This window comes from Bos indicus x Bos taurus, chromosome 12, assembly GCF_003369695.1.
Source record: "Bos indicus x Bos taurus breed Angus x Brahman F1 hybrid chromosome 12, Bos_hybrid_MaternalHap_v2.0, whole genome shotgun sequence".
Classification (NCBI taxonomy): Eukaryota; Metazoa; Chordata; class Mammalia; order Artiodactyla; family Bovidae; genus Bos; species Bos indicus x Bos taurus.
The window spans coordinates 24,525,544-24,541,402 of record NC_040087.1 but is presented as its reverse complement, the minus strand read 5'-3'; the positions used below and the strand labels follow the sequence as shown (position 1 = coordinate 24,541,402).

The 15,859-nt window shown below is 43.0% G+C and overlaps 1 protein-coding gene across 3 annotated transcripts in view; it reads right to left on the bottom strand.

Annotated features, from left to right (window-relative positions):
- Window positions 1-670: 670 nt before the first annotated feature.
- The window catches only part of SMAD9 (SMAD family member 9), a 66,404-nt gene continuing 51,215 nt past the window's right edge, over window positions 671-15,859 (bottom strand). For all 3 annotated transcript variants that reach the window (XM_027557394.1, XM_027557396.1, XM_027557395.1), the window contains 2 exons: window positions 6,573-6,829; window positions 671-4,148 (listed from right to left, as the gene is read on the bottom strand). In XM_027557394.1, coding sequence (XP_027413195.1) covers window positions 4,005-4,148; window positions 6,573-6,829 — 401 coding nt within the window. In that variant the 3' untranslated portion in view covers window positions 671-4,004. The remainder of the gene's footprint in view (window positions 4,149-6,572; window positions 6,830-15,859) is intronic.

Genomic DNA, 15,859 nt, shown 5'->3' with positions numbered 1-15,859 from the left:
GAGCCCTCCTCTGTGCACCCAGAATAGCTTGTCTTTCATCTGTTTACATTTTGAATAAAGGGCTCCATTTTTTTAAAAAAAAGAAAACTTTAATCAATAAAAGACCAAGTTTTCTCAAAATACTTACATATTCTACCCCCCCCCCTCCCCACCGCATTTAGACTGGAAGGAAATTTAATGGAGAGAACAGAAAATTTACATTTTTAGATATTTTCATATTCCTCCTGGATTCCATCTTCATTTGTCCTGAGTTGCCTTTAACACTTTTCTAACAGGTATTATATAGCAATGTACAGATATTTACAGTAATGGTTCATTCCCATATACTGTAATATCACTTAATATTTGCCAATACACAGGAAAAAAAAAGCTTCTATGCATATCCTTTCTAAAATTACTGCAAAATATCAAGGTTCTATATTTTTTTCTACTTTATATACAGTAGTGTATATGTTAATCCAAACCTAATTTATGCCTCCCCTTCCAAGGTTCTATATTTAATGCCAGTTATTCTAAGATGCTTAATTCAAAACTGTTATCTAATTTCTCTATAGGATGTTGGATTTCAAAAAATCCAATTTTCAAAACAGGATTGTATAAGATCATCTTAAGGACCCATATACAACGAATCCTTCTATGAGGTTTGTAGGGAATAATGAGCCAAAAGACATTTAGGTACAGTATTCTTTATTATAAACAATCAGATAACAGTGTAAGTGTGCATTTGAAGGATAATTGAGGCCTAGCTATAATAAAAAAGATGACTTAAATAGAAATAGTTTCTTTTTTGTTAGTTTGTTTTACATTAATTTGAACTTAACATATGCCAAGATCATGTAATTTGTCATATAGTTCGGCCATTAAATCGTTAACAAGAGCAGACAAAATTTGGAATGCATGTTCCATTTTGCTTTATTTGTTGACTACGTATACCGAATATTCAGGACATACTCAAAGTTAAGCCGGTGCTTGAAGTCTTAACAGGCAATACCTAAAAAATGTTTTTGTTGCTGTGACAGGGTATTCACTTCCTAAGAAGACAATGAAAAGGAGATTCTAAATGCTAGGTGGTTGTCCAACCTTTTCTGATTTAAACTGAGTGTAAAAAAAATATAAAGTAAATGTATTGAGAATTGACATCTTAATAGTTCCAAAGCACTGGTAGGTATTAAAATATCATCTAACTAAAAATTTTTACATCTCAAATTTTTAACAGGAGAAAAAACAAAACCCAGACTTGAACAGCACTATAAATGTTCTGAGTCTTGTCAGCAGGCCAGATGTTACTGTTCTCTATTGCCTTGTCTACGGCAACCTTAAACATGTTTGGCAATTGCTGATGCAATTAATGGCTCAGCATGTCCACTTTGCTCACGAGCCTATAAAAGAATGTGAAGACATCGTTTGGACTGTCTACCTCAAGGATTGAATGTTAAATAAGCACATTTAGAAGTCAGAAATCAAATCCTTGCATTACAATTTTTAACAATTCTTACCAGAAAAAAATGTAAAAGCCTGATCTAAAATGTGACTATGTTACAATGACTTAAGGGTTAATTTCCCATCACTTCTAAATTCTCTGAATTTCACAGTATCTTGATAAAGGCTTTTGGTGAGATAGACCTGGTAGTGATGCATACGTACCACTTTAATCATTTATTTTTTGAAGATGTCCTGGTTTCCCAAAGCTGCGTGGAAAGCCAGTGTATCTTTTCATGTCACTTATAAGCAACTAGTACCGATTAATTCTGTAAAGGTGTAAGATTACCAGAGGAGGAGTCTGACCACTGACGGATAAAGCGATGTTTGATCCCTGGAGCCCAGACCACATGTACCTCATGCTGTTTTGTGCAGCAGGACTCGTTTGAGGAAGACTTCACCACACTAATGCCTTTTCCAAGGAAAGGGGACATAGGGAATTACTGGAAAACAGGGAAGCAAGAGGAGAAAAATCCAGCTTTGAGACACAAGAAAAGCCTCATTTATCCAAGGATGTCTTCATCCATGACTTGATTGCTCAGAAGAGCAAGAAAATCAGTTTCAAAATAGAGAATTAGGAAAGCAATTACACTTTTTTCAAGCATAAGAAAGAGCGCATGTTTTGTTTTAATAGTTCTTGAAACATGAGGATGATTCTACAGATTTCCGTGTAGACTCTCAGCTCCAGAGGGCTGGGACGGTTTCTTGTGCACATTGACTCCACAGTACCTAACACTGTGCCAGGCACATACATAGTTGGTGAACCAACAAACTACAGCATTCTCTAAACACTAAACGGACCACCTAACTTTACTGTAAAATGTGATATTTTCTATTGTATATATGAAAGCTTCTAGGTAACACTAGTCATTACAAGAGGTGACGGCAGTAGCTCACGCATACATTGTTTTCATATGATCATTCCTACCTTGAATACAATTTAATGAGAAACAGCTACTATATACTAATGCTAGAAAGAGTTGAGACAGAATGTATAAATGAAGAAACCTCCTGGATCACTGAAGTACCGTCTGTTAACAAGCATAATTACCTTCTTAAATTATACATTTTAAAGAGGGTGTGAAATAATTTTCCAAGCAATGCAGTGTTTAGTGGGTCAGAAATATATATATATATATATATCAAAGTACCTAGAAATTTGGTAAATGGCCCTCTCTTTATCATCCAAGGGTAAATAACAGGTTTTGGTATTTTGTATGCATTTTTTAAAATGTCCTGTTATTCAGGACCACTGTTCGTCAGAAATGATAGGGATTATGGAATTACTCTTATTTGGGAACTTATTTCCAGGTATGAGGCTTTAGTTTTATAAGAGGCTACCACCTATGACCAGCAGGTCACTTAATCAGTAGAGACACTAAGTTAAAGAACTCACATGGATTGCAGCAACGTGTCTAGGTTTTCTCAGAGGCTTCAGTGAACGTTGAGTCATCTGTGAAGAGTTAGTATTTACCAATGTGTGAGGAACATGCGGCAAAATGTGCCCTCGCCTAGAGACTGTGAACGTGGGAATGTGAGAAGGAATAAGTAAACACAGGGTGTTTTTGTCCGATGCTCTTATTCTACTGCTGCTTCTACACACACACATGGGACTTAAACACGAGGCCAGCAAGCATGCTGTGCAGACTAAGATCTGCAGAGCTGCCTGCCCTGAGTCACCAGGAGAACTTACGTGGAACTTAATGTGATTTCCTACGTGGAAGGCAGGCATCTCTGTGGGTGATGCATGGATTAAGAAAGTGCTGGTCTTATTTTGCAGTTGGGGGATATAGCTCATTTCATGCTATTTTCATATTTATAATATCTTCCCATATTAGAGTCATTTATTCTATTTTTTCTGTACAGTGGTAAGATAATGAGGCAACCTGGCTCTCAGCTTCACAGTTTCTTTCTTTTCCAATCACAGTTTTAATTTGTTTAAAAGGTACCATTCATATCAGCACAACAGTCTACCTACAGGTATTTCAACTTCAGAAATAAAGCTTATATGACTTGTTTTACATAACTGATTTTACAAGCTTGATTTTCTTTTTTTGTCAGCATTTGAAGTGAGGTTATTTAAATGTTACAGGTTTGTTTTGTCCAAAGTGTTATTTGCCCTAGTGCTGCTAGTACCTGATTTTTGCTACGTAAACAGTTTTAGTATTTTTCTGGACTGGCCACACAATATGCCTTATGTGACACGGCAGACGGAAGCTGCCTTTGTTCTGCCAGCACCCTTCAAACACTGTCCACAGACTTGCCTCTCATTTGTTCTCTCCCACAAAAGAAGCTGCTGCTTATTAGAGCGTAGGCGCGAAAAACCTGCTTTTCTCATTGCGTTGTAGTGGCATCAGGTTAACTAGAAAGCACAAACCAAGATGGTGATACAAAATATGAAGAGTATATATTAAATGTATTTACATGTGTACTTAGAAACTTCAGTTAGTCGTGAATCTGAAATGATATAAGCCACTGCTTGCAACAGCATCTACCCTATAGAAATGTGTGGTGAGACAGGACTGTTAAGACACCGAAGAAATCGGGTTGTGTGGGGAGCCCATCTGAGTCAGAACTTTGTCCAGCCACTGCAGCGGTCCATGAAGGTGGATCTCAATCCAGCAGGGCGTGCTTGTGACATCCTGGCGATGGTACTCGGCTCCCCAGCCCTGAAAAGCAAAAACGGAGCCACGTGATTGTGCCAGATTTCCAGGCAGCCTCCAGGGGCACGAAACAGGCCTGCTGGACACAGCCCACCCACCAGGGCAGCTTCTGGGACCTGAGAACATGAACTCTGCATTCCTGCAAGTACAAGACAACCTTTTCATCAGCCAGACACCCTAAGATGAGTCCCCATCCCAGGTATCCTCCTGGGCTCGCAACTAAATCCATGGACCTAGAGAGGGCCTGGGTTCCAGCCACGTCAGAGACACTGGGAAATCATGCTGTCTTCCCCAGGGAAGGGAGCTTGAATGCATGTTCACCCCCTTAATGCTGAAGTCCGTGTTTTGCATGAAACAGAACAATGGCTGGATCTGAAAGTTGTTAAGTGAGAGCTGAAGGTGCTCTCTGTTACTCAGGGTTGATGAAGAAAGCTTGTTTCCCCTCTCCCATGCTGGCTCACTTATGGCAATTTGCCTTTGGTGACCATCCCCAGGAGAGATCACAAAAAATAAGTTTTGTTAACATCCATGACCTCACATGGTTGCAATTTTTTATTGTGGTGAGAACTTACCAATTTCTTTTACACTGATCACCTATAGTTATATTTGCTAGGAATCTTTTTTTTTAAGTCCCTGCAATATTAGTAACAGTTTATTTTGTGAATTATGTGGTTTTATGAATTTAAAGGCTACATATATGAGAAGTACATCTAGTTGATCTTAGGAAAGTCAAATTCCTATACAAGTTTATAATACAGTAAAATTATTATGTCTGAGACATTGGCCATCTCATCCCAATTTTTAAAACAGGCCTAGAAAAAAGTACGTCAAATGGTTGCTTATTATTGCCCTCTGCTGGCTCTAAAGCATCAGAATGTTTGAAAAGACTTTCAGGTATTTGTTAATTGCCTGACGGTGTAAAAATGCTTTTAAAGCTTAACAGTAAATTTGAATAAGGGCTTCCCTGGTGGCCCTTAGATGGTAAAGAATCTGCCTGCAATGCAGGGGATCTCGGTTCGATCCCTGGGTCAGGAAGATCCCTGGAGAAAGGAATGGCTACCCACTCCAGTATTCTTGCCTGGAGAATTCCATGGACAGAGGAGCCTGGGGGGCTACAGTCCAAGGGGTCACAAAGAGTCGGACACAACTGAAACGACTTAGCACGCATGCAAATTTGAATGAAACTGTTTTGTCACCATGAAAAAAATGAATTCAAGAAGTCATTTTCTAAACTGGAAACTCTATTCTTGATTCTCATTTTTTAAATACTGAAATTATAAATAAGAGTGTTGAAAAATGGGACACATTTTTCTGTAATTCTGTAAAATGGTAATTTTACAGAACTAATAAATACATTTTTCTGTAATTCTGTAAAATGGTAATTTTACAGAATTAATAAATAAATTTTTTCTTTGAAAAAATCTGGAACAAGCCATACTGATACCCCTTGAATAGATAGGTCACCATGGGAAAACTGTCACATATACTCAGTTTGACAAACAAGCTCAGATTTGGAAACACCAGAATTATTTGCAAGTGCTTTGTGAGGAATGAAACAGATGATAAGCTGAGGGCTTAGCTTCAACACGCAAATCCAGTTTTTCCTTCCCACTAAGTTAACTCCCTCCATTCTCCAACCTTCACATCAACTTTAATTAAAGAACTAATTGAGAAATTCACAAATATTCATAAGCAGAACATCTACTACTGCATGAGAATTAATCATGAGCCCCATAATGTTTTTACCCCAACCTGTTTATTCCTTTGTAAACAGCACTTAATTCATACTCCCTTGTATTAGACCCAGTCCTGTTTTGTAGCTTATTTATAAATACAATCGCCTCTGTTTGCCTGTCTGCTTTGTAAGAGTAAGGAGAGTGTCTTATTCAATTTCAGGTAAATTCACCATTTACTGAGTGACCATAGTGCTCAGCAATTTGAGGGAAGAAAAAAAAAATCTCTGTAGCATTAAGTCCTATACAACCATCATAGTCACTTTATCTTCTTTATTTAAAGAAAAATCAGGTAACTGTCTTAACTTGGATTTCCTCCAAAAGTAATATACTTAAGAATTTTCTTAAAAATGCTAAACAAGAGATGTCATACTCACGGAGGAGCTCTTCTGAAAAACAATTGAGAGTTTTCCTCCCAAAATGCTGTCTACTTGCCCTGGCTGTCCAACTGTCACATCAGTCGAAGACTGTTTAAAAATATATATATTTTTTACTTATTTATTTTCTTATTTGGCTGTACTGGGTCTTAGTTGTGGCACACAGGATATTTAGTTGACCCACGTGGGATCTAGTTCCCTGACTAGGGATCGAACGTGGGGCCCCTGCACTGAGAGCAGGGAGTCTTAGCCACTGGACTGCTCCGGAAGTCCTGTGCTCTTGGTCTCTTTCTTACACTCGGGAAGTGAGCACTCCTTACCTTGACAAAACTCATCCTGATGGTGCACATCTTGGTCAGCTCGTAGACGACTTCAAATCCGTGGTGCACAGACTGGGCGAGCAGCTGAGCGAACAGCTGGTTGTTGAAGATCTTGAGGCTGCAGCCGCTGGGGATCTTGCAGACGGTGGCTGGGTGGAAGCCGTGCTGATAGTTGCAGTTCCGGCTCTGCACGAAGATGCTGCTGTCACTCACACACTCGGCATAGACCTCTCCCCCGACGTAGTACAGGTGCACGCCTGTGAGGCAAAAACAGTCTTCCAACACCAGCACTGAATTCCACTTAGACTTAGCCCCCTTCCCATCTCATCCGCCTCTGTCACCTAAAGAGACGTGACTATCAACTGTGAGGTTAATTTTAATATCACCAATCATTGATTAGTACCACGAGTGCCCCCAAGGTTGACCTGCTTTAATTATCACCTGTATTTTCTCCATGAGTGCATTTAAAAGTATATTGCAACTCAGGTTTGCATAGCCAAGAACAAAGAAGGAGGCTGGCATGTATTAATACTGCTCCTGTCACTTGCAGCCTCATGCTTGTTCATTCTAAAAGGCAGATCTCATACTATTAGAGGCAAAATAACAACATAATGCAGAAAACATCAAATAGTCCTTCAGGACATGTAGAAGTAAAGAACTTGACACAGTAAGTACCACGGTAATGTTACTTACATGAATATACTAAATCCACTTCAGAGGACATGATAAATGAAGTCTACATTTTATTTTACTAACAATTATAAATCCTTTTCTCTTAGTACCTCAAAGAGACCTATTCCATTTTAAAGCTTATCACCTACATTTACAGGTCATAGAAATAATGCCTATTTTTACCTACAGTGAAATTCATGCCACATTTTCAGATAAAATATAAAGACTCAATCAAAATGTAGTTTATGCTATTTCATCTCATGTTCTTAGAACTAAAAGGTGAAGAGGGTCTTGAGAATGTTGTTGCTCAAAGTACATTTTAGTTGATGCTCTTCCTCCAAATTCTGGGTTTAAGACTCAACATAAATTTGTAACAAGGGACTGGAGTTAGGTGAGGTGAAGATGTTCTAGTCTAGGGAATATTAAGTACCAGAACAACTGTTCCCCAACCTTTTAGCAGAAACAAAATCTCTTATCTCCAGGTGTCAACATGGTTGTAAATACAATCTCCATGCAGTGGCAAGGGGATTGTAGAAATTATCTTGAATCTACTTATAGGGACAGATTTCAGTACTTAAAAAAAACCAAACACACACTTTTAAATAATACAACTGAAAGACTTCCAGGGCTTCTCAGACCTGCATTTAGGAAACTTGACCGACATAGCCACTCAGTTTCTTTGTCAGGATCTAAGTAGCAATGGAGGCAATTTTTGCACTATTATGTAACTACTTCCTGCCAGCTTTATGGTTTCCTTTTCCCATCTCCTTTCCCTTAATACAATTTTAGAAAAGAATGGCTTTCAGGGTCATGTATGCAAACCACAGACTCCAACACAGTCTGAAGAAACTGATTCAGGGTCACAATGATAAAGCTCTTGATACTCGGGTCAAGGTTCCCCTCTCACTGCCTCAGTCAGACCAGGTCCCCTCCTCTGCTCAGCCTTCCTTTTCTGCCTCACCTCCATGATTCTCTCTCCTGAACGCCCTGGGGTCTGATCCCCATGGCCCTGGGCCTGAGGAGTAGGCAGAAGGATGGTCCTAATTGGCTGGGACACAGTACTGGACCCACATGTGGGAGGTGTGTGTTATTAGTTGCTCAGTCGCGTCTGACTCTTTGCGACCCCATGGACTGTATGTAGCCCATCAGGCTTCTCTGTCCATGGGATTCTCCAGGCAAGAATATTGGGAGTGGGTTGCCATGCCCTCCTCCAAGGGAATCTTCTGGACCCGGGGACTAAACAAGGGTCTCCTGCATTGCAGGCATATTCTTTACCATCTGAGCCACCTGGGAAGCCCAGACTTACTTGGCTGGACCCACATATTGGGAGGTGAGACAGGGGCAAATCCAACCAGACTTCATTAAAAACTCCCAGGGGAAGGCCTGCCTCTGGGGTGGCGGGAGAGCAGGTCATCAAATTGCCAGAGCATGAGGCTGCTAAGTGTTCAGTATGTCTTTGAGTTGAATGCCCTTCAAATACATAATCCTCCTAGAGCTTACTAAGAACAGATAAGATTTTTTTGCTATCTGACTCTGGTCTTTATTTAGGGGATGATTTTCAATCCTGTTAAAAGTCTTATCTGCAACCACAGACATCCTGGCGGAGCACAGAAAGCAGAGAAGAGCCTGGATGGGGAGGCAGCAGTTCAGCATCCTGAGTGAGAAGAAGGGGCAGAGCGGATGGGATGTGCCCAGAGAAGCCCTGAGCCGGCCCTGGTCGCCGGAACAAGGAGGGATATTCAACCCCATGATGAAGAAGGCTAGAGACAGCAGCATCTAAAGAGTCAAGTAAGCAAGGGATTTTATTCGCATCCATTTGACAGGCCAGAAGCCTGGCTTTAAACCACATCTGCGAGGTGCTAAATTGCCACGGAGAACAGTGAGCAGATAAACACCCAAAGAAGGTGCCACAACTCGTGAGCCCACATGCTACAACTACTGAAGCTCTAGAGCAGGTGCCCTGCAGTAAGAGAAGCCACTTAATGAGTAGCCTGCGCATAGCAACTAGAGAGTAGCCTCTGCTTGCTGCAATTAGAGAAAGCCCAGCACAGCAATGAAGACTCGGCACAGTTTGACAAGAAAACACAAAACTAAAGTAAATAATAAATAAATAAATTATAAAAATAATATAAAAGTAAAGGTTTCCAGACCTACAGCAGGGCTTTGGGCCAGAGGATGGAGGTGGGCCTGCCCAAGACTGTGACCGCAGCTGTGCACTACACAAACCCAGGGTGTGCCTCAGACTTCCGAGATTTGTATGGTTATTACAAGACTCCTCCAGCAGATGGCAGCAGGGGCTCCTTTCAATTCACACAGAGCCGCCTCCGGGCTGGTACACAGTCAGTCCCCTCAAGCTATTACTTGAAGACATCTCTGGACAAATAGGATGAACAAGCAAGCAGATTTGGGGCTTCCCTGGTAGCTCAGCTGGTAAAGAATCCAATTGTAATGCAAGAGACCCCAGTTTGATACCTGGGTGGGGAAGATTCCTTGGAGAAGGGATAGGCTACCCACACCAGTATTCTTGGGCTTCCCTGGTTACTCAGATAGTAAAGAATCTGCCTGCAATTTCAAAAACCTGGGTTCAATCCCTGGATTGGGAAGATCCCCAGGAGGAGGTAATGGCAACCCACTCCAGTATTCTTGCCTGGAGAATCCCATGGACAGAGGAGCCTGGCTGGCTATAGTCCATGGGGTCGCAAAGAGTCCGACACGACTGAGTGACTAAGCACAGCACTGAGCCCCAGTGAACGCCCCACTGTGCATGCACACACTCAGTGATTCTGCCAAGGTGGGTGCCCCTTGGCACTACTTTCTCTCTCTCTACTCTCTCACTACCACTCTTGACTGCAGCAACCCCAGCTCGCCTGGACATACCGGGTCCCACCCCATCCTCACAGGAGCAGGAAAGCCCACTAGAAGAAATGTTGAAAATACTGAGATGCAAAGAATACAGATCAGCCACAAATCCACAACCTAGAAATAATCAGTACTAACATCTGTCATATACTTTCAGTCTTTCATGTGTACATTTTAAATAAAATTGGGATCATACTCTATAGGCTTTTTTATAACCTTTTTTCACTATTAAAATACTGACAACATTTTCTCATGATATTAAGTATTCTTCAGTATCCTGTGTAATTACTGCAACAGTATGATGTTCTGTGTTAAATATTTTTTAGGACTTGCTTTTTCAGGGATGAGAAACTTCACACACATTCAAAGGCAGAATGGAAAGGATGTTTTGAGACCAGGAAACTAAATCCACTGGGAAAGAAGGGATCCAAAAATCACCTTGAGGGACTTGCCTGGTGATCCAGTGGCTAAGACTCCACACTCCCAATCCCGGTGTCCAGGTTCAATCCCTGGTCAGGGAACTAAATCCCTCGTGCTATAACTAAAACCCAGCATAGCCCCAAAAATAATTTTTTAAACAATGAAAAAAAAAATCACCTCGAGGTACAGACCCTGCTTCTAAGGAACTGACAAACTAAACCCTTGTCTCAGGATAATTCCTTACACGAAAAAGGGAAGCATTACTAGATCTCCACAGAACAACTTGAGATGTACAAGAAAATAAAGTTTCATAAAAAAGTGAAAAACTGCTTCTCAAAGCAATTCCATGATTTGAAATCTATGATATTATGTCTGGGAAGGTCCAGGTTTGCCTCATTCAGTGCGTGCGTATGCGTGCTAGGTCATTTCAGCCTTGTCTGACTCTCTTCAATCCAACGGACTGTAGCCCACCAGGCTCCTCTGTCCATGGGATTCTCCAGGCAAGAACACTGGAGTGAGCTGCCATTTCCTTCTCCAGGGGATCTTCCTGACCCAGGGATCAAACCCACGTCTCTTAGGTCTCCTGCACTGGCAGGCGGGTTGTTGACCACTAGTGCCACCTGGGAAGCCCCGGTAAAGTTCAATACGTGGGGCTAATGCCTCAGGAACTATCAGTCACCCCTCTCTTCTCCCATGGGAGGAAGAACAGCCAGCAGCCAGGACACACGCAGCTCGTCTACAGCTGCAAAGAAGAAACATGTCCGTCCTGCCCAAGTGTTCTTTCACACCAAGAGCTGGGAGCAGGCTCCTCATGTGGGTCAGTGGCGCTGTGGGCAGTGACAGCGCAACCAGAGGTGCTCAGAACGGACACTGCTATTGATTAGGATTATATTATGTTGTGCATGTCTAAGAAATATAACCCGAACTCGATGACCTTAAGAGCACACGTATGCCCACGCAGTCCTTTCAAAACTGCGGCTTTCCTCAGTGTTTGGAAATCAGGGCCATCTTAAAAGCCACTCTAAAAAATCAGGCATGCTGTATACTCCAGTGACCCAAACTGGCTATTCCATCATTCCCCAAACCTCAGGAAATAACCTTGCCTTTATTTTGGGCAATCACAGACAGGTATGACATGTCAGCAGTTCTTCATCTTTTTCCCCAATAATGATGCTAATAATCCTCCCATGGAGCTCAGTGTAACTCAGTGTGGGACTGCTTTTCTGGAGTATTCTTGGGGGGAAAACACAAAATATCTTCTGGTTTACATTTTTAAAGTAAATGGTTGTACAATTTCAACACTGCAGTACTACGAGGGCCTTATTTCCACATCTCAGAGTTGATTATGACATATTGTGGCTGTGGCATACGACAACCATTTTCATTCCATATCAAAAGATTCAATTCCTCAAGCACTGAACCAAGAGGGGTGCTGAGACGAAAAACCAGGAGGGTCACTCCCCTCTAGCAGAAGGGAGCAACTGGGCCTGAGAGACAGAGCCATGGGTGCAAAATCTATCCCTTGTGGGACCATGGGTAAGCTACTGAACTCTTCTGAGCTTCTGCTGCCTCACCTGTAAAATGGGACGAAGAAATCCTAACTTGTAGAGTGACTACAGAGCAGTAATATGTGGAAGTGCCTGCAGGGTGCCTCTCGGATCTGGGATCTGTGGGGGTAGCTGAATCATTCAGGAGAGGTCAGGCAGTTTGCCTGGTTTTTAAGGAGGAGTATGGACAGACCTCAGGTTAGAAGGCAGTGTTCCAGGTTCTTTGAGGTCCTGCCTCTGATACTGAAGCTGCAGCCTCTGAGATTCTAGCGCTAACTTGCTAATGGCTATTTAAAGCTCTTGGCCAGAGAGGTCAAAGCAATAGATGTGTTAACTGTTGCAAGGTTACAGAGAAAGGCTTCGTGCCAACCCCTCTGCCTCACGGTGCATGGCATTAGATGGAGAACAGGATGAAAGAGCACGGTGAGTCAGCCCGTGAACCATCACCACCACAGACAAAAGCTCAAAGTACACGCACTGCTGACAGGGCGGCAGCACGGATCTCTTCAGTGGATCGCCATCTTCCATAAGTGGCAAGCAACACGCGCCAGAAGTGACCTCGAAGCCACTGATAACTACTGAGGGGAGAAATGGCCCATTGTTAACTATAACAAAAGAATCTTTATAGGTGTCTCACCCCCCACAACGCACAGGCTCATTGCGATATAATAGCCAGGGGATCCTTTTACAGTGAAAACTCAGATCTATAAACTCCAACTTAACTCCACCTTCTTGTATCACACACACAAAGCTAAAGCACTCCGCATGGCTCCCAGGCCATGTGACCCGGTCCTGTCCCCTCCTCCTCTATGACTTCCTAGCCCCCTTGCTCACTCTGTTCCACTCGCCCTGGCATTGCTGCTGTTCCTCACACTGTGCCAGGCAGGTTCCAGGGCCCTTGCACATGCTGCTCCCTTTGCTCAGAAAGGTACCCACACTGCCGAATCCCTGTTTAGCTCTCGACTCAGATGTCACTTCCTTAGCAAGCCTGCCTGCCTGCCTAGCTCCCCCATCCTCCCCCATTCTCTTCCCCTCCTTTGTTTTTCTCTAGATACTTACCATTTGACTGTGTGTGTGTGTGTGTGTGTGTGTGGATGTATGTATGTGTATGCATGCGTGTGTACTAAGTCACTTCATGTCATATCCGACTGTTTGTGACCCTGTGGACTATAACCAGCCAGACTCCTCTGTCCACGGGATTCTCCAGGCGAGAATACTGGAGTGGGTTGCCACGCCCTCCTCCAGGGGATCTTCCTGACCCACGGATCAAATGCATGTTTCTTACATCTCCAGCATTGGGTGGCAAGCTCTTTACCACTAGTGCCTCCTGGGAAGCCCCCATGTATGTGTGTGTGTGTGTGTGTGTATAATTTCTTGTTTGTCTTTCTTTAGTAGTAGATAATCCACAAAGCCAGGAGTTTTTTGTTTTGTTTTGCTTGTTTCCCATTGCTATATCCCAAGTGGCAGAATTGCTTGGCCCAGAGTGGATGCTCAATAAATATTTGTGAGATGAATGTGTATCTCTGAAGTTTGAGCATCTCCCGTAACTAACTCCGCAGTTAACGGAATTAGTTAGTTAACTAACAAGCTAACTTGCTCCCTAACCTTGGGATGCGTTTGGCTGCAAACTTACTCAGGCTGGTGCTCCAGAAAGCCATGCAGCTAAGAACCAGGGAAGCCACAGGAGCCCCTGAGAGAGGTCCCCCTGACCTCACATAAGACCAATCACTCTTGCTTTGGAAATATTCCATGCCATGCTTTATGGCATGTCTTGTAGCCACCCTCCACCCCGCCTTTTTTTCCCCCAGTTCAGTTCAGTTGCTCCATCGTGTCCGACTCTTTGCGACCCCATGAATTGCCACGGCACGCCAGTCCTCCCTGTCCATCATCAACTCCCGGAGTTCACTCAAACTCATGTCCATCGAGTCGATGATGCCCCCCAAACCCCACACATCAAGGCAATTCCAAAGCAGCTTTCTGAGAAAACTGTGCCTTTGCCTTGGGTACCCTGTTGAGGCTGGGGTGTCCCTCCATCCAGGTGAGTGCTTCCTAGGCTCTCTGGATCTTGCTCTGATGTTTTTTTAACCCTGTAGATTATCTCTCAGTTAGTAACATGACACCAGCCCTCCACGTCTATCCATCCACATCAGCAGCACCTTGAACAAACTGCTTTCAGAAAGCTTCCCAGAAGGTATTCAACACTCTCTGCATATTTTAATTCTATTTTTAGATCAAGTGGCTTAAGTAGAAGTCTCTCTTGCGGACCAATCTGCAAAGCCCTGCAGCAAATGGCTCTACAGCAGCACATTTTAACATTCTATCTTTAGATCACCTGACGATTCTTATAAAAATCATTCCAAAGTAAAACCATCCTGAGAAATTTAAGAAGTCAAAAGTATCACTTCCTGTGAGGACTGACTATGTTTTCCCCTTGGGATAGAAGTTACAGATTAAGTTTCCGTTTTCTGAACTCTCTGGGAGCCTAGGGGAAAATTTTAACCACAGTCATAATCACAGTGCTAATTCTGAGGGATGACATACTTGTACTCATCTCCTCGACCCACTCTCAGCTTCTGACTTTCTCTTTTTGATTTATCATTTCTCTATAAAGGCTTCTCGTAAGCCACCACAGAGCCACTATGGGAAGATACAGGATAAAATAAAGTAACTGTCACCATTAAGGGTTAACATCAGTGAACAAATTCGGCCTGCCTCTAATCGACGGTCTGTAGGTTGACAACAGGAGACGTTTGGGAGATAGTTAGGAAAAACACAGATTGCATCACACATGAAATAATGGTCTTCCCTGGAAACTTGAAAGAAAAGTCTTGTGGCTACTTCCCAAGGTGGTAAGTGCTGGACGGGGAGAGAAAAGATCAAATGGCCCTGAAGCCTCTTTACACCTGTGATTTCAGTGGACAACCAGGCATCATTCAGATTGCCAACTCTTCGGATAGGAAAGAAAATATGAGGGCTTCCCTGGTGGCTTCCTTCCTGACAATGCAGGAGGCACAGGTTCCATCCTTAGTCTGGGAAGATTCCACACGCCAAGGAGCAACTAAGCCTGTGCTCCACAACTACTCAGCCTGTGCTCTAGAGCCTGGGAGCCACAACTACTGAAGCCCTCGCAACCTAGAGCCCGTGCTCCATAACCAGAGACCTGTGGACCGAAACTAGCGAGCAGCCCCTGTTCGCCACAGCTAGAGAAAAGCGCGTGCAGCAAAGGAGACTCAGCACAGTCAAAACTAAACAGAAATAACTAAAGATCCTCAACCAGGCCTCAGGCTAGGCTGAGACAATCACACCGATGAGGTGGGTTCCAAAGGTGTCATTTCCAGACCCGAGTGAGGCCTGTGCTGGTTCAGCTGTTGTAAAAGTGCCTGGACACAAGAAAACCCCAATCCCCTACCAAAGGCTTCCAAACAAACAAGTCATCGAATTTTTAATGAGCTCCCTTTTCAGTCTCTAAAAGTAACTTTACCTGATACAGATTCCTCCTCTTCAGAAGTCATCCTATTTAGCATTTGAGGCAACTCAAAAATAATTCTTGCTACATCTCTTCAATCAGTTCATCCTGTCTTTGTATTTCTCGTCTTGTTCATCTTCCTAACACCCACCCTACGCCATCCCCCAGAAGATGCTGTGTCTACCTCAGAGGTGGAGACACTAAAAGACCCCAAAAGCTCTCACGCTCTCCCCAACAGAATCCCCAGCAGTCTCCCAGCTCCCAGCCCTGGGAACATCCCACTGGGCCACGCAGCCAATCCGTGGCTCGTTTCTGTTGCCGTG